General features: G+C 31.5%; 3 protein-coding genes across 8 annotated transcripts; 2 read left to right on the top strand and 1 right to left on the bottom strand.

Moving 5' to 3' along the window:
• The first annotated feature begins 64 nt into the window (after positions 1-64).
• LOC103827915 (putative E3 ubiquitin-protein ligase RING1a) lies at positions 65-3,226 on the top strand. The gene is made up of 10 exons (XM_009103477.3): positions 65-595; positions 696-732; positions 1,053-1,111; positions 1,244-1,325; positions 1,400-1,520; positions 1,594-1,635; positions 1,725-2,252; positions 2,324-2,431; positions 2,594-2,791; positions 2,910-3,226. The coding sequence occupies exons 1-10, from the start codon at positions 307-309 to the stop codon at positions 2,940-2,942; spliced, it is 1,497 nt and encodes a 498-aa protein (XP_009101725.1). The 5' UTR covers positions 65-306; the 3' UTR covers positions 2,943-3,226.
• Positions 3,227-3,865: 639 nt separating this feature from the next.
• Positions 3,866-10,633, bottom strand: LOC103827916 (indole glucosinolate O-methyltransferase 4). Of its 6 annotated transcripts, none has more exons than XM_033272403.1 (8): positions 10,164-10,633; positions 9,663-9,973; positions 9,501-9,565; positions 6,252-9,405; positions 6,001-6,143; positions 5,763-5,908; positions 5,545-5,652; positions 3,866-4,199 (listed from the first exon to the last, which is right to left on the bottom strand). In XM_033272403.1, the coding sequence occupies exons 1-4, from the start codon at positions 10,631-10,633 to the stop codon at positions 9,106-9,108; spliced, it is 1,146 nt and encodes a 381-aa protein (XP_033128294.1). In that variant the 3' UTR covers positions 3,866-4,199; positions 5,545-5,652; positions 5,763-5,908; positions 6,001-6,143; positions 6,252-9,105. The 6 variants fall into 6 exon arrangements, with proteins under 6 accessions (XP_033128294.1, XP_033128290.1, XP_033128293.1 ...); XM_033272399.1 differs by having other exon boundaries at positions 5,763-5,923; XM_033272402.1 differs by having other exon boundaries at positions 5,763-5,923; positions 6,225-9,405.
• A 6,350-nt stretch (positions 10,634-16,983) lies between these two features.
• On the top strand, positions 16,984-18,862 carry LOC103827917 (zinc finger CCCH domain-containing protein 61). Its single transcript, XM_009103479.3, has one exon. It carries the CDS (start codon positions 17,198-17,200, stop codon positions 18,464-18,466), a length of 1,269 nt encoding a protein of 422 aa, XP_009101727.2. The 5' UTR covers positions 16,984-17,197; the 3' UTR covers positions 18,467-18,862.
• The last annotated feature ends 1,645 nt before the right edge of the window (positions 18,863-20,507 follow it).

The following is a 20,507-nucleotide window of genomic DNA, read 5'->3' on the forward strand; positions in this document are numbered from 1 at the left end:
ATTTAATATTCTTCTGCCAACAATATAAACTTTTAAGATATACAGTGAAATGGCATGTGAAAAATGGAATTATGCAGAAAAAGAAATTGAGTTCAATATAAACGATAATTAAAAAGAAGGAAATTAACAAAAAAAAAAGGGGGGTTAAATCACTCTTCCAACTTTTTTATTTCTTTTTAGTTTTGCGTCGTCAGATTTCATTCTCCTTTTGCGTTCTTCTTTCTATATATCGACACACCGAACCGAAGCGAAGCAAAGGGAAAGAAACAGAAACGCAGGAGAGCAGAAGAAGAAGAAGAAGAAGAGATGAATAGGGTAAGAGCGATATGGAGAGAGGAAGAGAAGAGGGAGGAGGGAGGATCACATGAGTCTCCTCCGACAATGCCTGTGAAGAAGCAAGGGGATGGTGGAGGAGACCAACAACAACAACAACTCGACCGATTTGACCCGGAAGCTGAAGAGAACAACCAACCAGAGGATCTACAACACTCGACGCTTGAGAAGAAAGACGACGAACAAGAACAAGAAGAAGTGAAACGCGACGAAGCAGAGAAGGAGGAAGAAGAGGAAGAAGGTGATGAAGAACCAGAAGAAGGTAAAGGCTTTTGTACTCGTGGAAACGTAACTCACGCTTCTTCTTGTTGTTGTGTTTGTTTCATGTGATGGACTTTCTCTTCTCATTTCTTTTTGGTCAGATTCTAAGGAGAAAAGTCCATCAGCAGACAAATCAGAGTACGATTCTTCTTCTTCTCTCTCTCTCTATAGATGTGTGCTTTTGCCGTAATGGGTTCTGATGGGTTTTGTCTCAAACCAGTAAAATGTGGAATTTTCTCTGTTTGAGTTAGTAATCTGATGATTCATCGTCTTAGCGCTTGCATGTTGTGTACTTACTGTCTTCTTGCTGCTCCAAACTATCTCACCTCTTGTGGTGGTTTATAGTATTCGTTACTCTTGATATAACCCATTCAACTTAACTTTCAAAACAAAATATGCAAGTTCCAGTTTTGACAGATTCTTCTTCATCTTTGTTTTGTCTCAATCTTAAAATGCAGGTTTATGGAAATTGATCTTGGGGAAATCCGTAAAGACGTCCAGTGTCCTATTTGCTTAGGTACTTCAACTCCAATGTTGTTGCTTTCCTTCAGAGAATATGTTTTTCAAATTTTTAGAATCCTATTGAGCTTAAGCTCCCACTAGTACAGTGTATGCATATGCTGATACGAGTTTCTTGTTTTCTTCCCAGGAATTATAAAGAAAACAAGGACTGTGATGGAGTGCCTGCACCGCTTCTGTCGGGAATGTATTGATAAGTCCATGAGATTAGGGTATGCTTCCCTTTCTTTTCTATCTATGATGCCACTTTCTAGTTAACATGTTCAGGAGTTTATTGCTACTACAGGAACAACGAATGTCCTGCTTGCAGGAAACACTGTGCAAGCCGTCGTTCTCTTAGAGACGACCCAAAGTTTGATGCTCTTATTGCAGCTTTGTTCACTAATATTGATACCTATGAGGAAGAGGTAAAAGATTCAACATTATTAATATTATTCTGAGAGGTTTAAATGCTTTTTCTTTTAATTTCTACTTCTTAAGGAATTCGCTTTCCACGAAGATGACAAAGCTCGTAATAAGCAGGTCTGATACATATGGCAATTTTGTTACTGTTGAGAATGTTGTTATTTACTCTTTTTTAACTTTTAACCGGAGTTATGGGTTTTGTGTAGATTCAAGCATCTATAGCTGAAATATCACAAAGACAATCAGAGGCTCTTGTGAAAAGAAAATCTTTTGGTAAAGAGGCAGCGGTTTTAATGAGATCACAGCGTAGTGGAAGTGGCTCCAGGAGGAGAAGGAACTCCAGAAACACGGAACAAAACGCTGATGAAGCCCATGAAGACGATGATAATAATGAAGATCATAACAACAACAACGGAGGAGGAGGCAGAGATTCGTCTTCAGATGAGCGTGGTCCAGAAGTCCGGGTGAGAAAACGTAGGAAACGGTCTGCAAACAACAACAATGGTAACTGCGGAGATAAAGATACAGAAGTGTATAGAGACAGCAGCAAAGGGATATCTCCGGGGCTTGTGTGGAATCCTGAGATGCTCGCTTGGGGAAGAAGCGCTACAAGGAGTAACCCCAGGCATGAGAATAATACAACAGGAGGTAGTAGTAAGAGTGTGAGAAATGCTCGCGTTAATAAACTTGTGGAGTATCTAAAACGCAGTAGCGTAGATGGAAAGAGTGTTGAGGTACCAAAGTAAAGAAAGAGATGTTTCTCCGTGTTTCAGATTTTGATTTTGATTACACTTACTCTCTGCAGGTGGATATTGATGTCAAGCTTGTCTCACTGGATACCAAATGTGTACCAGACTTACCACAGCCATATCTCTGTTGCAGACCCACCTTCCTTGTGAAACAACTCCGTGAAGTGAGTACTCATCTCTCTCTCTATTAACATCAGTCTTGTCACAATAAAAAAAGTAACTAGTCTTTAATTTTCAGTTCACGTATAGAAAGTTTGTAATATATATAGATGATTCCTAGTCACATACGCGCTAAAATACTTGTGTGTTATCTCAATGTTGAACAGTTTGTGGCACTTAAGATGCATTTGAAAACTGAAGATGTTGAATTGTTGGTAAAAAGAGGATTAGGAGGAGAAGATAAGGCAATAGAGACTCTTCCTGCTTCAGCAGTAGTATCCAAAGATGAGATGCAAAGTCTGGAAGACAATGAAACATTGTCGAAGCTCAAAACCGATTTCAATTCAAGCCAGGAACAACATTTGGTATAGCGTCTTTGATAATAAATAATTTTTTTTCTATATATCTGTTCATTATTCTTATTCCATGTATGATTCAACTATCTGAAAAAAATATTCCTTATTTGGTTTTGTTTCTTTTCAGACCATAGCTTACAGGCAGAAGCAAACCGAGTGAAGAAACTTGGAGTTTGAAGTACGTGCTGCAAAACAACAACGTATATATAAAGACGGATCAAGGATTATATATCCCAGTTGGTTTTTGATATCTATGGAGTTTTACATTTGTGACGGTCCTTTTTTTTTTGCTTATTGTAGACGATGTTTAATATTTACGGAGCTAGTTCTTACAAGGGAAATCTATATATCAGTTGGAACTTGGAACACAGGAAGATGGCTGTGGTTCAAGCGTTCTTGAACAGTAATTTTTCTGCTGATGCTTAATCTTTTTACTTCATATAAGCTATTTATCTCATGCAAGTAGAAGAAGAAGCCATCATTGTTCTCCTCTCCATTCTTCTAGTCACTTTAAGCTTCGGTGACTTTGGTTTTGTCGTCTCCTTGTTTGACCTGTGTTTTTAATTGGTTTGGAGTTTTATTTTGACTAAAAAGGCAAGAAAAGAGAAAAAAGAAACCAACTCCTGATTTGGATTACAACTTACTTCCGAGGTAAAAAAGGTTGTTGAAATTTGGCACTGGTCTGGCTTGAGGAACCATTGTCCTTCTCAGTTGCTTAAGAGCTCTCTCTTCCTCTACCTGACAAAGTTTCAGCTCAGAACTTTAACCTATATTGCATACATATGGCTGTAAAGTTTCAGCTATTATTATACCATTTTCAGCAAGCTTAGGCCATCATTATCGCTAGGACAATTTTAAGTCTTTAAAATAAAAAAAGCAAAGGACGCAAGATATATCAAAGGATGAAAGACAAGCTGGAACGTTGCTTATATAACGACTTTCCCCTTCAGTTCTGGTGTTTTTGTGGGTCCTCTGCCCTTAAGGACCAGCTGGAACGTTGCGATAATGTTGCCCTTAATCGTATACTAACCCGGAAAGTCGGTTCGGCATACGATTTTGTTTGGTTGGTAATGATGTCGAAAAGATTAAAAGACCATTAATGAAACTTTAAATCTCAATGGCAATTTATATAAATCATGCATGAAAATAAGGTTAGTTTCAAATGGTTTTTCTCTTTTAAGAAAGAAGATGTGTCATGTGTATCATCTAAACTATTAAAACAGAAGTACATTTTGTACTTGACCCAGACTTTTCCCAAATAATTACAATTGATTGCCACTGACCTTATGCACAGTCGTTTTATAAAATGACTAAGCCATCTAATTAAATTTGAGCCGCTTTAAATAACTCAAAACAAAACCGGACGGAACTTATTCTTGCGGGTTTCCAGACCAAATATGTCTCGGTTAATCTGGGTCTGCACAATTAAAACCAATAGATTAGATAGATACAAAATTCAGTTGACTGCATTAAAAAAAAATTTAAATAATCAACCACATACTTCCGATTCATTATATATATCATGATTAAGAAAGACTGTAATTATCAAAGAATTGTTACTCATCTTAGTATCGTTTTCATGTATCTATTGGTTTTTTGGTTTTGTAGCATGATGTATGTTAAAATGTATCGATCAAGCTAAGATTTTTTTTTTTTTATAACTTTCATCTTTTTATTAATACAAATTCGAAGATACATAGTCTTTATGCAAGTAATGTGTTACAAATCTTGGAATATAATCCTAAAGGTATTATCGTATACCAATAATTTAGTACTTTCCTAATCAATAACATTCCATAAATTGTATTTTCCTAATCAATAACATTCCATAAATTTCGTAAACCCATAACTAACGCAATGACAATTAACTGCACTAAATAAAACTGATAAATTCATTTTTTTCCTAAACTCAAAAACCTTCCATAATTGTTCAGCATTTCAACGCAGTCATCATAACGAAAAAGATATCATTAAACTAACAAAATCTGCACATTTTATTATCTAACTTGCAAATCACGTTTGGCTAATCTTTAAAACGAATATTTCTGTTAGTATGCTGATTTAATATATAAGAAATGTTTAGTCACTAATTCAAAACCGTATATATTATTTTTTCAATTCTTTAGAATCACAACTAACAAAATCTTTTCTTAAATTCTCCTATTTAACATACCCTTTCGAAAGGGAACTATATATACCCCTACTCTATTGCGTCAAGAGAAAAGCATTGAACATCCTCAACCTAAACATGTCGTTAGCGACAACTTTTACTCTTCTCAAAAGTCAGACCTTTTAGTTTTATGTAGAGTTCTTTTTCTGATTAAGAGTTGTATTTGTGTTTTCTTGTATGTCTTAGAAAGACACAGAAGTTAAATGAATGACCAGTTTTTTGTGCAAGTATCAGATACCCACATGTTTGTTCTGGTGGAAGAATGCTTACTGGTTCGTATGCTTCAGAAAGATTGTTTTAATTTTTTTAAACAACATTTTTTCGTGGTTATCAAACAAACATTCGCTTAAATAAGATTCTTTTTCCTTTGTTTAGGACAAACATATTCATTCTCACAAAGTAATTTGAATCTATTTTATTTTTTTTGTTATATAAGACTATCATTAACATGTACCTAGAAATGCATCTCAGTCAAGTTGAAACCTTTTATTTATAGTTAAAGAAAGGTTCTTTCAATCTTCTAACTGATTCTAAATCGTTCTACATAGGTTTCACCATATGAATTACTTAAGATAAATAAGTAACTACTAACCGTGTTATGTTTCTATTGTTCGCAAGGTTGTTGTCTTCATTTGCAGGTGGATAGCTGGAAGTACTTGGTTCTCAGAACGATCCAGTATCATGCAAAACATTAAAAGGTCTAATATCATTATATGATTTGTATAAAAAGAAACAAAATTCGTTTTTTTTTAACTAGCAGGCAATCACACGACATATTATGAAAGGTATCAATATTTAACAACTACTTACCATGTTTTTTTTTGTCCCTTCACTTTGACTTTTGTAGAACTGATTCTCATATTTTTGTACTTCTCCCTTCCGTCTTGCTTTTTTGTATAGATCACTTCTGGCTACTCTTCCTCTCTTACTCCAGTAAGAGCAGTTTGTCGATACCTCTAAATAAGTCATTTCTGAAATCAATAAGCTATAAGAAAGTTGACCCTGACTTAGAATAGTATTCATCTAATACAACACTATCTGAACTTACCTTGCAGTGTAGATTCTGTGATTCCTCAGATCACGATACTTGGGTGTTCTAGCATTTAAACAGAGCTTCTGCAATCAAGTCATTCATCTTCGCCAGAACTTCTAAAAAGTCAATCATCGATTATCCTTGACGATTTGAATTACCTAATCAATATGTATGAAACAATTAGTACACAGATCTGAAAACGAAATCTCAAGCGCTTCAGAACAAATTATAAGACTAACGTTGAGAGATCACATGGATCCACTTACGGGACAATCTTTTTCGTTTCGTTAGGTGAGTCTTCGATTGAGATTAGGAGATTGTTTAAGGTTGATGAATTGAGATGAAGAAATACATCTCTGCCTCACCGACACAAAAAAATAAAAGAGACACCGAGGGGAAGATGAATGGTTAGGTAACATCGTGTTTCCCGGATAAAGAAGAAGAAATAGTTAGACTTCCAGATGGGTTTAGTTTAAAGGCAAGGCCCATTTATGTACTTTGTAAATTAGCTTAGCCATTTAATACTGAAGCTTATGTTAATAGGCTTATTCTAATGTATAATATTCATTTACTTATAAATCATCTTAATAATATGATCTTATAATAAGTTAATTGAGCTTCGGTGCATTAGACTATAATATATATCAAAATGGATTTAAAATAAGAGCTTCACCATTATAACAATTAATATATAATATATTCTATATATGTGTTAGTATATTTTATTTTTAATTTATATATTCCAAATTTTTACAAAGTACAAATACATTCATATAAACAAACAACTAAAGAAATGAAATATATTAATCAAAAATAGCAACGTATAAATATATAAAATATTATGTGTAGACATGTCATAAAACAGTTGTGTAATACGAAAATATTATATATCTATAGTATTTGAATATATATAAATTCAAGATTTTATTTATAAAAATGACATTCGCGCGAATGCACGAATCAAAGTTTAGTCTATCTTATTAAAATAGAAGTATTTTTAAGAATTGTTTGGGAACATTGATATCAATTTAAAAAAAAGAATATAATGTCGTTTGGAAATATAAATAGCATTATGTTAAAAAAGGGCTTATATTATTAAGAAAAATTAGAAGTATATTATATTATTAGAAACTATCTATCTAAGCCAGTTTTAAAATATACAAAAATAGTCCAATCTAATTAACTAAGAATATCTTTTATCTGAAATAATCATAAAACAAAATTTAAACTTCATATACATATTCAAATATATAAAAAATAATTTAAAATTGATTTAAAATTAATTCAAATATATACATATATTTTAAATTTGATTTTTACTAAAATATTTTTCAATAACCATTATAAAAAATGTTTTCAATATATATATGAAAAATACTACAAAAAACCTAATTTCAAACACTAACTTAAAATATGGTTTTTATATTTCACATTAAGTTTTAAAAATATAATATATGTGATTATGTATATGATGGTACGTATAAAATGCTATTAATTATAGCTTATATAGTGATATGTATAAAATACAATTATTTATATGATGATACATATAATATATATTAATAGTGACATGAAAAAAATAACAACATATATTTGAAAAGTACATCCGCGCGGGCGCGCGGGTCAAAGTCTAGTTGATAATTAAAAGAGTATCTCAGTTCCATACAGTCAGTCATTTTTTTTTTGTCAGCAAAGTCAGACTTTTTTTTGTAAGCACAGTCAGACTTTTTTTTTGTAAGCACAGTTAGTCATTTGTTCGTTGTTTTTTGCTATATATAAATATAATTATGTTCGTATGTCAATTTATTTTTTATTATTCGATTTTAACAAAAAAACTGGGTTTACATTTTTAAATTTGAAATAAATGTAAGGACTTTTAAAATATTATTGTTATATGAACATATCATTATATCAAATCTTAGTTGCAAAAAAAAAATTATATCAAATCTTCTAGGTGAACTAACAACGGGATCCGCGGTCTACTATTTTTTTCAACAACCATGAATCAAGTTTTTATGTGTTTGTTCTTTTTCACAAAAAAAGAAGAAGAAGTTTTTATGTGTTTGTTCTTTCTTTATAAAAATAACTACCACGTGAATCATTTTAAGGACCAACCTATACGCTACTTTTTTTTGTAAGCAAATTTTATGTGTTTGTCTCTGCATCGTCATATCAAATCTCGAGGGACAAATAATGAATTTGTTTGATTTAATTTGTTAAACAATGATGATTCTATATCTTATTCTAGACCCGACTTAGAAAACAAATAGATTGAGTCAGTCTAAGATCATCGAACTTTTTTATTAATTTCAGAACCACATTTTTATTCTATCACAATTGGGACATAGAAAAAAAGATCAAATAAAAAATATTTTTGGCTACATATATCATTTCAATAGTAATGACACTCTCATCTAGTTTTAATTCATTTATGCCAACCAAAAACTTTTACCCCTACCGGTGAACCAATCTATAAGAATGAAACTGACCAATTAAACTGTCCACCACTAGACCATCCATTGATATATACTAAAAAGGCTGTAGTCTCTATATATCGAAATTAAAAGAATATGATTTCTAAACAGAAAAATTAGCATAAGAAATCATGTTTAGCCACAGTTAAATTCAGATAAAACAAAAAGATATTAAAAAAGCTAGTTTGTGATAGATACCCAGATTAATTATTTTATTGATGATATAAATAATAATTTATAAACTCCTAGAACCAATTTATAATCTTCTAACTAATTTTTTATTTAGAAATTTTCTTACACCAAAATAAAATATCATTACATGTTAACGAATGTGACATTGAGATATTTAAGTCACGGATAAGAATAACAATATCAGTGACAAACATAAGACAAAACACCTTTTTATTGTAATCCGAGTCATTACACTCGTTGAAAACTTAACAATCTTCACAAACTAAAAAGAAAGTTGAGCAAAAGCAAGCCGACACCATAATAATATATTACATGCAATAAAATCATTAGAATAAGCTCCAATTCACACAATTTATTCCTTTACATATAGATATATATGTAACCAGATATTTATCCCGTCATTTCACATTCATCAAATCAAACCAACCATTATTTTGTTTTGCAATTTCAGAATCTATTTCTGGAATTCAATAACACAATACGAATAGGCAAGACACATAATTTCACATCGAAGGAAACCTGAACCATACGCTAAATTCTCCAACTGTGAAAACGATCTCTCTTTACCACCTGAGCATTGTGTTAGCATCAACATATCCATACCAAACACAGTGTTAGAGAAAAGGTCACTACTCTTTGGTTCTGTTGGTATTATCATATCTACAACTATCACTTTCCCTTTTTCCGGTAGACTCTTCCAACAATTTTTTAGAAGCTTTATGCAATGTTCGTCCGTCCAGTCATGTAGTATCAACTATCAACAAATTAACCACATTATTTTAGAAATAATAGACTTTAACAAAACTTGAAAATATAAATTAAACTTTATATTCGTATAAATGTACTTACTTTCATAAAGACTGCGTCTCCTTTTGGAACTTCTATGAACATGTCTCCAGAGACATGCTCCACTCCTAAAATTAGTAAAATTGAACAAAAATTTTAAGAGCTAGATTCCAAAACTAACACTTCATTAGTATAACTTATCAAAAACATTATGTTGTTTTATACCGGGATAAAACGGAGCATTGGTTAAAACCTGAGGTAAGTCGAAATTAACACCCTTAATATGAGGGTATTTGGAAGTTACTAGACCTAACGTAGTGCCACATCCTCCTCCAACATCCACCAAAGTGTTAACATCTTCAAATCCTCTGTAAACTTCTAGAACCTTTTTCATAATCATGGTGGAAGGTTCTGACATGGCACGATCAAACACTTTAGCAAATTGTCCATCCGAATTAATGTATTCAAAAAGTGGCATGCCATGGGCAAAGCTGAATGCATCTCTTCCTTCTAGTATCACGTCTTTAAGATTTGTCCTGTGAAAAGAAAGAAAAAATATCTTCATCTGTTCTTTTTTTTTGGTCAACTTCATCTGTTCATTTATGATTGCTATATATAGAGCATTCGTTATAATGCGGTTTAGATAGTTGATTATTGACTGGTATAATATAGTTGACGTACGACATAACTTGATTCAGCTCATTTACACAATAATGAATTACTTACCAAGTCTTGAAAAATACGTCGCTCTGGAGCAACATAAACAGAGAAACGAGAGAACCGGAACCGTCACTATCTTTCAAGAAATACTTGCAAACTGGTTCAGCTGCATATACCCTCTCCATCTTTCCGGTTCGGCCATTTTCTTTACTTTCAATCACACGGCACTTCAAAATAGAGTGGCTGACGAGTAAACGCAGCATCCGGTCCAGCAACTCTGGCGCCTCCGGGTTGGCTGGTTTGGTTGGGAGATTACGAGAAATCTCAAACGGTGAGAGCCATGCGCCGTTGTCTGCTGCAGCGACTGTGTCAATGACGCCAAGCTCCAAGGCGGCTTTGAAAACCATTGGAAATGCCATGGTGTTGACGATACTCTCCGCTTGCAAGCTCACCGTTTTCTCGTCGACTTCTTGCTCTTCTTTGGTTAAAACCGGGTTTGCGCAAGTAGTTAAGTGCCCTTGAAGGTGATTTGACATTATTGTAGTTGGTTATAAAACTGAAGAATATAGATTGAAAGTATGAGTTTTTTTGAGAGTGCGGTTTTAACGTTGGTACTTATTGCCATTTTATAGGGGAATAAATCAGAAGACAAAAAAAGTTTCGTGTTTTGATTCGGTGACCAAATGAGTCCACCCGAGTGTGGCCAGTATTTGTTTATTGTTGTGGGGATCCTCGTGATACGATCTACCTGCTCATTTGTGAAAGTAGATGACCCACCCGACTGTGAACCAATTGGTACGCATAAAGTTGCATGTGATTTTCAAGAGGTTGATGAAGAATAACAGTATTTTTAGGGGTGGGCAAAAAAAACTGAACCGAAACCAATCAGTAAAGCAAAAACATAAAGTTTGAATTTATAAATTTATTTCAATATAAACAAAAATACACATTTAAAATCTAGAATCAAGAGAATTACAGAAGTTTTGAGATGATTGACCAAAGGTGGGAGTGTTAACTTCATCAGCTAAGCTCAGTTTTTATTAAATCATGCAATTCATTACAAATATCATAATGATCTCGTTGTGAGGAAGTGGAAGGGGCTTGTACAATTGCATTAACAGATTGGTTTATGTTTTGTCTGTGTTTTGCAATAACAGATTGATATAAAATTTTCAAATAATAATTTGTGTATGTTATGCATTAACATGTTGGTTCCAAATACTGATTTTCAAGAGAAGATAACATTACCAGTATCTTCAATTATGACACTGTCCATTAGACAAATAGATATCAAAGCACCATGTATCACAAACCCGGATTAATTTTATTTTAAGTACATAAATAGTAACAACATTTTTATTTTAATAGTGGAGTTGTGGTCTTGTGCTCCAAATCTCATAAACTTCGCTGTTAAGATCCTTATTTTGACTTGTAGTGCTACTGGTTGTCAAAGAAAATAGTATGTCTTCCAACTTGTAAATATTCTTAATAACCTTCATTTTAGATTTTATGTGATTTAACTTTTACATATTGAAGTTGAATTCAATAGCTTCATACGAAGAGGAGAAATAAAGTAGCACAACTCCGATTGAACAAAATGGTTTTTGTGAAATACAACTGAGTCGTACAACGTCGAGCAAAGATAAGTGACACCATAGATCATATTCTTTTGGAAGATATTTATGAAAGCAATGAGTGGTTAATTGGAATAATGATGATTTTTGTGTGGCAAAATAATGATTTGACATGGAATTTCATGAGCAAAGCTCTACGTAGAAGATCCTAATTATTTTACTAGAGGAGCAACGAGTGCATGTTCATCTAAATCTTACAAAGAAAAATGTGTTTCTAGTAGCTCAACTCAGAATAAACACTACGGGCCATCTCCAAATGTTATGACGTTGGTTGATCTTGAGGATGAGATGAAAGAAGATTTAATGGCAAATGATTTGGAATGAGGATGCCAATGACATTGATGATGAAGATGAGAATGATGAAGCTCATAGTGATTCTGAGGCTGGTTTTTAGGTGTTTTGTTTTAAGTTATTTACTTTGGTTTTCTACATTTGAATATATATTTTTTGGGTTTGGGTTTTGATTTTGAATTCTTAGATTCTGAGTTTTGATTTACGACTCACGTTCTATTGAAAATTTTAACTATCTTCAAATAATCCTTACTAATAAAAGGGACCTTTTGAGGCTCCATAGAGCATCCACATCAGCGAAAAAAAATCCTCCCGAAAGATGACACGTGGCATAAAATATAGTTTTACATTTTAATATTACTAATTTTTAAAAATTATAAATAATATGAAACATAAAGCATAAAAAATGGAAAAACTACATTGAACATATGTAAAATTACTATTTTTCACTTTAAAAAAAAAGACGGCTTAATTCCATAATGTAATATTACCATTTTACATTTTTATTTTTAAAAAAATAATATGTAAACATACAACATAAAAATGGAAAAACTACATTAAACATATGTAAGATTACCATTTTTCACTAAAAAAAAAGACGGTTTATCTCCATAATGTAACATTACTATTTTGTAAAAAAAAACATTATATATAATTTCGAAAATAATAAATAATATGTAAACATACAACATAAAAAATGGAAATACTACATTAAACATATGTAAGATTACCATTTTACATTTAAAAATAACAATAAAATGTAAACATAGAACATAAAAAAATAGAAAAACTACATTAAACATATGTAAGATTACCATTTTTCACTAAAAAAACGGCTTATCTCCATAATGTAAAATTTCTATTTTATATAAAAAAAAAACATAAATATAACTATTTGACTATTTGTCCAAGTTCTTCTATTAAACATTGCCGTTTTACATTAAAAATGGAAAAATACATTAAGATTTAAACATCTATCTTAAAATATAAAATATAGATATTAACTAAATATAAAGTATAAGAAAGAGAAATACTCAATATATTGAAAAATAAATAATAATTAAATATTATAAATATATAAATATACGAATTATATATACAATAATAAGTAAATGCACAATTTTTAAAAAATGGAAAGAGTACATTAAATATTAAACATCTATATTAAAATGTAAAATATAGATATTAAGTAAATAGAAAGTATAAGAAAAAGAAATACACAACTTAAAAACAATGGAAAAAGTATATTACGATTTAAACATTTATCATAAAATGTAAAATATAGATATTATGCAAATAGAAAGTATAAGAAAAGGAAATACACAATTTAAAAAAATGGAAAAAGTACATTAGTATTTAAACATCTATCTTAAAATGTAAATCTATCTTACAATATAAAATTATTAGTAAATAGAAAGCATAAGAAATAGAAGTACACAATATAAAAAAAAAAATAAGTAAATATATAATATAAGTAAATACCCAATTTAAAAAATGGAAAATTTCATTAAGATTTAAAAATATATCTTAAAATTTAAAATATAGATATTAAGTAAATAGAAAGTATAACAAATGGAAATATACAATTTAAAAAAAAATGGAAAACGTACATTAAGATTTAAACATCTATCTTAAAATGTAAAATAGAAATATTAAGTAAATAAAAAGTACAAGAAATGGAAATACATATACAGGAAAATAAATAATAAGTAAATAATGTAAATATATAATATATGAATTATATATATAATAATAAGTAAATACACAATTTTTTTAAAAAAAATGGAAAAACTTCATTAAGCATTAAACATCTATCTAAAAATGTAAAATATATAATATAAGTAAATACACAATTTTAAAAAATGGAAAAAGTACATTAAGATTTAAATATCTATTTTAAAATATAAAATATAGATATTACGTAAATTAAAATATAAGAAATGGAAATAAACATTTACAAAAATGGAAAAAGTACATTAAGATTTAAACATCTATCTTAAACTGTACATCTATCTTAAAATGGTAGTAAATTATATAAAAATGGAAATACCACATAAGACAAAAAAATGTATAGTTTTACATCAAGAAAGTCCCTATAAAACTCATTATTCCATCAATATCAACCTCACTCTATCAAGGAAAACTTTAAAGCACTCGAGCAAAAAAATGGTTCCACCATCAACTTTTGCCGTCCCAAAAACCTTTAATGACCTTGAATGAGATTTTTTATGACAACAAATTTTTTGTTAGGTGGATTCATTGTTGGGAAACCCGCAACTTCCAAAAGCCAAACTTATTCATGGGAATTGAATTACTTTTCATAGACTCAAAGTTATTCTTACAATTGTTAATATTCATACTAACTCTTTCATGATCAAACCATTACAGTTAATAATCATTCAAGCGTTTATCCTGAAACACTTCATTCCTCGCCGAATCAAGTATTGGTTCATGTTGGTTTAATATTGTTTTTGGTTTATTAACCGGTTTAGGATAGTCCTATTGTAAATATAATTTAAGTTGGTTTTGCATATATTATGCTTAAAATTAAATAATAGTAATATTATGCTTAAAATATAATTTTAGAGAGTTTTCAAATATAGTTTAGAGAACATTATAGGTGATGAATTTAATTTATTAAATTCGTTTATTACTTAAAACTAAGTTTTTTTAAAAACATACTGAGTTATAAATATCAATGATGGATTGGTGAGTATAACATGAAGACAAAAATATAAATATTTTATTTTCAAGATAAGAAATTCAGTTACTCAATATATAATATCTTAAATTATTTTTTAAAAAATATACATAATTTATATATATAGATTAATCTTCCAAACTTAAACTATTATATTATATATGAATAATGTTTTTAAATAAAAACAATTTATGATTAAAAAAATAAATAAAAACAACAAATGGTTAAACATCAATATCATCTAGGTTAAGTATACGAACAACACAAATTCAAACATCACAAAAAATATTTACATAAACATTATAATACAATAATTTAATCAAAAAATACAATAAAAAAAATAATATTCAAAAGAATAGTTATATACTTAAATTTGAAAATCAAAGATATTTTTGCTAAAATTGTAATTACCTCGCCAAGAAGATCGACCATCTTTTTTACGGATTGATCGATTGTTGAGCATGTGGTCGATCCGAAAATACTCTGCAGTTTAATTAAATATCTAAAACATTTATTCCAACACTCAACAGATAGTTTTGCTAAATATGATAACTAGATAGCCAATAAAATTACAAAAAATATTTAAATAGTAAAAAATATGTTAATTTAACGTGTTAAAATTTAAAAATAAATTTTAATTATGACATACATCTTAACATTTATATAAATATATATCATAACCTAAATATAAATAATTTAACAACTTAAATTAGAAAAATATAAAAATCTCGGGCGTAGCCCGGGTTAATCCCTAGTACATTTAGTTATTAAGATTAAACAACCTCATATTTTTTTGTACTTTTTTTTCTTTATCAAATATGTATATAAACGTCAATACTCTATAGCTAATGTATATAACAAGACTTAGCTAACGTCTTCTTCAAGAGATCTGCAAGGCGAGCGCTTTCTTGCACCAAGGCGCAATGCACACACATCATCGCCATTGAGCACCATTCATAATTTAAAACCTAGACCGGTATAAACAAAATATGCATAGATAAAAATCAAAATTCTAATCCATAAAGCACACGACCTAATCCATAACCCAGTATAGGGAGAGGTGGAAGTGAATCTCTACCACTAAAATCGGAATTAAAAACTTATGGCCTCATCGTATTAGTTCAACCAAATGAGCTACTTTTGCGTGACCTAGTTTGGATTATCATCATTACCAAGTTGTAATAGTAAAATTGCAAATAATTGATTTAACAAAACCTTCCGAAAAACTTTCATTTTGCCAAAACAAAAAAAAATTTACTTACTTAGCAAATAAAAACTTAAACTTAATTAAGTAACAAATTACAAACTTAAAAGTAATCTCTTTCCAAATTTCTCTAATTTATATGTGATTTTTGATAGATCACTTTAAATGTGTTTAATTTTTAATCAATATCAAACCGAATCTCACGTTTTAAATGGCTATAACAAACCTTGTTTGGATTAAAACTCAACTGATCACGACGTGTATCTATATTTCACTTCAACACTGCATCAAATTTAAATTCGGATTGCAATATGATAGCGATATTAACAAAAAAAACTCGCGAAACTACAATTGAGACGTGCGTAATATGATAATGGGAAAACTGTTTTTTTAGAGCAAAAAAATGGTAACTATGTTCCTTTAGACTAATCTATATTTTGTGTCATATTTTCCTATAACACCCTTTAATATTTTTGAAAATAAATTTAATAAATAGTTTTACAAACAAAAAAAAATTGGAAAAATAGTAACTTTTGATAAAATACCTATATGAACTTAGTGATATTTTTTCCAGTTATAAAAAAAGTTAAAATTATAAATTTCATATTATGTTCTAAATAAAGTAGAAATGACATTCTACGAAGTAGAAAACGAAATCCACATTTTTCATTGAATCTACAATGTTTAGAATACGTGATCTACGTAAATAGGAGTATTCTAAAAATATTTAGAATACACATTCCATGCTTAACCTATCGTTCTAAAATCTTTAGAAATCAAAATCTACACATTAATATAAATCTAAAACACGTAGAAACCGACTTCTACAGATTTACTATAAATCTAAAACATGTAGAAATCAAAATCTAAACATTACTATAATTCTAAAAAACTGTAGAAACCGATTTCTACATATTAGTTGTATTCTACGGATAAGAAATCAGTTCCTAAAAATATGGAAACAAAATATTTGGGAATATTCACTTTTATATTTTGAAAAAAAAAATCGATTTTTTTTTTAAAAAATAAAAAAACGAAAAAGGAACAAAAAAACAAAAAAAAAACGAAAAAGGAATAAAAAATTACAATTTTAAGGGCATTACTGCCATTTTGAAAAAAATTAGTCTAATGGGACATAAAGTAGTATAGATTAGTATAAAGGGACATAGTTATCATTTTTTTGCTCTAAAAAAACAATTTTCCCTATGATAATTAAAAGTTAGTGTAGCATTACACTGGATATATTTTTACTTTTCGTGATCTATATAATATGTATACTCTAACGCATATATATAGACAACAAAGCATCTATCATTTTATCTTACATTCATCACTTCCAGTGTCTGTCTCCAAACCAAAGCAAGATAACAAAACTTTCTCTCTCGTCTTTAGCCACGTAGTCATGGACATCGAGCATCACAACTCCGGCCACATTGGTAAACCAACGGTGGTTATTCCATCGAGAAAGCTTCTTTCCTCCGCCAAATCTCCCTCATCGACTTCTAGTCCCCGTCGCGACGGTAACGATCAGAAAGACTATCATTACGACTCTGACTCCGACGATCCTTACGCCGGAGACCATTTCCGAATGTACGAATTCAAGATCAGACGGTGCACTCGTAGCCGTAGCCACGACTGGACCGACTGTCCTTTCTCTCACCCCGGCGAAAAAGCCCGTCGCCGTGACCCTCGCCGGTATCACTACACGGGTGAAGTCTGCCCTGAGTTTCGCCACGGTGGTGATTGTAGCCGTGGTGACGAGTGCGGCTTCGCGCACGGCGTTTTCGAGTGTTGGCTCCATCCTAGTCGTTACCGTACGGAGGCTTGTAAAGACGGTAAGCATTGTACGAGAAAAATATGTTTCTTTGCTCACTCTCCGCCGCAGCTTAGAGTTCCTCCACCGCCAGAGAGTTTGGTCTCCGGCGGTGGCGGATCGGCGTTGTCATCACCCGCGTCGGTGTTAAGTAACAAGAGTAATGGGTGTTGTGTGTTTTGTTCCAACTCTCCGACGAGCCCTCTCTTCGGTTTAGCACATTCACCGTCGTCGTCTCCACCTCTATCTCCGGCTAATAAAGTCACTGCAGTTTCACGGCTGAGTCGCCACCGATCAGCCGTGACTTACAAGGAAGTTCTAAACGAAATGATTAATTCTTTAGATTCCTTTAGTCTCACGCAACCACTCACCGCGGCTTCTTCGGCGTCTATGGTTACCATGCCTGTTTCAACGGCGTCGATGCTTGCCTCATCAAGTCTGAGCAACCATTATCATCACCGTCTTCCGCCGTGGCTTGACGTCGGAGATAGAGATCTTCAATTTGCTCTTTCACCTTCTTCTACTCCAAGTTACCTCAATGGCCAGATTCAGCTTCAGCCCCCGCCGCCGAGCTTTTTCAGTGAAGAGTTTACACCACGTGGTGGTCGTGTAAGCGATTTCACGGCGGCTGCAACGGCAGCGGCGGAAGCTAGGGATAAGAGTAGCTTTGAGATTGGTTCTAGTGGCGATCTTGATCTTGGATGGGTGAACGATCTGTTGACATGATCAGTGTGAATGGTCGGAGAAACTTTCCGACGGAAAGTAGTATACGGTGGCGGGGCACCGCCGTCGTGGAGCCATTATCTATTGCAAATTGTTAATTTTTACGATTTTGTTCATGAGTGTTAATTAAGAGACTGTACTATGTCGTGGATTTTAAAAAATATTCCTCTACCTTAAAAAAAAAAATAAGAGTCCATAACTTTTATTTTTGGTGTAAGTCCATAACTTTTATTGTAATATTGATCTCTTGGAACTTGTAATATTGTCAATACTGAACGAATTCCTATGTAATGTTTACTTCAAAATATTCTGTTTAATAGTAAAAAAAGGTGTTGTAATTAATTGTTTTTTTTTGTGAAAATGTCTTATACATACATTTTTAAAGTTCTTTTATATTTGTAGAGTTTTCTCACGTCGGTTCATTGAACAATACTTTTTTAGAGCGATTCACTGAACAATACATCTTCTAATTTAAAGAAAAAAAAATCCTTAAAAACAAAGCGAGTAATAAAAACATTCAACGTAGCATTATCAGTGGCGGAGCCACCTTAGAAGCATGGTGGTCAAATGACCCATGTGAAATTAATAAAAATAAACTTGTAAGGCTATTTTTCATGTTGCTATTGTGGTAATTTGGTCAAGATCTCTCCTATTGACCCACATGTTCCTAGGTTCAAACCACATAGATGTATATTTTTGTCTCTAATAAATGAGTTATGACCCATATAAACGTGAGTTCTAGCTCGGCCACTGAGCATTATATTTCCCTCCGAGTATATAGTTAGTGGAGGGATAACGTTATCGTTAGGTTTCGTTTGTTGATAATGGAACTGATAAACTGTCCCCTACCATTTACTACAAATTTTTAATGTCTGCAATATTATGACAGTATAGTTTCTTAAGTAAAAAGAAAAAGAATAATATTTATCTCCACTCCGAGAGCACTTTGTTTCCTTGGAGAAATACTTATCTGAGCGACAGCTCTACATGCAGAGAAGTGTTCATTAATTCGTATAAATACGATTGTATATAAACAAATGTGTATTGCACAGTGATCATGTGCATCGTATATACGTAAATAGATATAAACATAATAGCAAATATACAAAGGCTAAGTGTGTCGGGGTGTGAAGGTGTCATGTGGACCGCATGACCCACCAATACTTAGTTCCCATTCTCATCTCGATGGGACGATCAGTCCTTTAGATGTCCCCCCGAGTCATATTTCATTATCATGCATTACATATATATACATCCATACGATGGAACAAGGACAGTGGGCCAAAAACACCATAAAATGGACCCAAATAAAGCTTGGAATTAAATATTGTGGTACATGGAACCTCGAACTATTTACTTCTTTCTTCAAGATTTTGGTGCATTGTATCTTGTGTGCACTTCACTTCCCATCTTTTTCTTGACTTTTATGATGGAGTGTACTCGTTGAGATGAGAGCACCATGGTAGATGAATAATACAATGCGAAGAGACTAAACAGTTGGACGTTTTGTGAACAAGCTTCTTCGTGTTGGCAGCATTAGTTAGTTTTTAGTCCGTGGATGAGATTTTGTTTGAATTGATTATATCGTAAAGACAAACATGATATTTAGCTAAATCACCCTTCTTATATATGGGTCATAGACATGAACTGAGGCTAAATAATCTCGAGTATTTATTGGAAAGTTAGTATATCTTGCTATGTAAAGCGTCTATAGTTGTTAAAAAAAAAAGTCTAACACAACTATTGGTTGATGGATCGATCTATCTAATCTAGATCCACAACTAAATCCTACGCCATTAATGTTCAAAGCATTATTGTTCTATAATATTATCTTTTGTTGCATGCACAAGGTTGAGTCTGGATACAACCCACCGAGCATTTGTTCGAGGGCGGATAAATATAAAACTTATTTTGGGGTTAATTTCCCAAATGTTAGGTAGCAGAAATGGTGTAACTAGCAATTATTTGAATCAAACTGTTTGGTGACATGGGTTTGAAAGCCTACTAATACTTATTATTATTTTAGGTTTTTTTTTACATTAAA

This window comes from Brassica rapa, chromosome A06 (assembly GCF_000309985.2).
Source record: "Brassica rapa cultivar Chiifu-401-42 chromosome A06, CAAS_Brap_v3.01, whole genome shotgun sequence".
Lineage (NCBI taxonomy): Eukaryota > Viridiplantae > Streptophyta > Magnoliopsida > Brassicales > Brassicaceae > Brassica > Brassica rapa.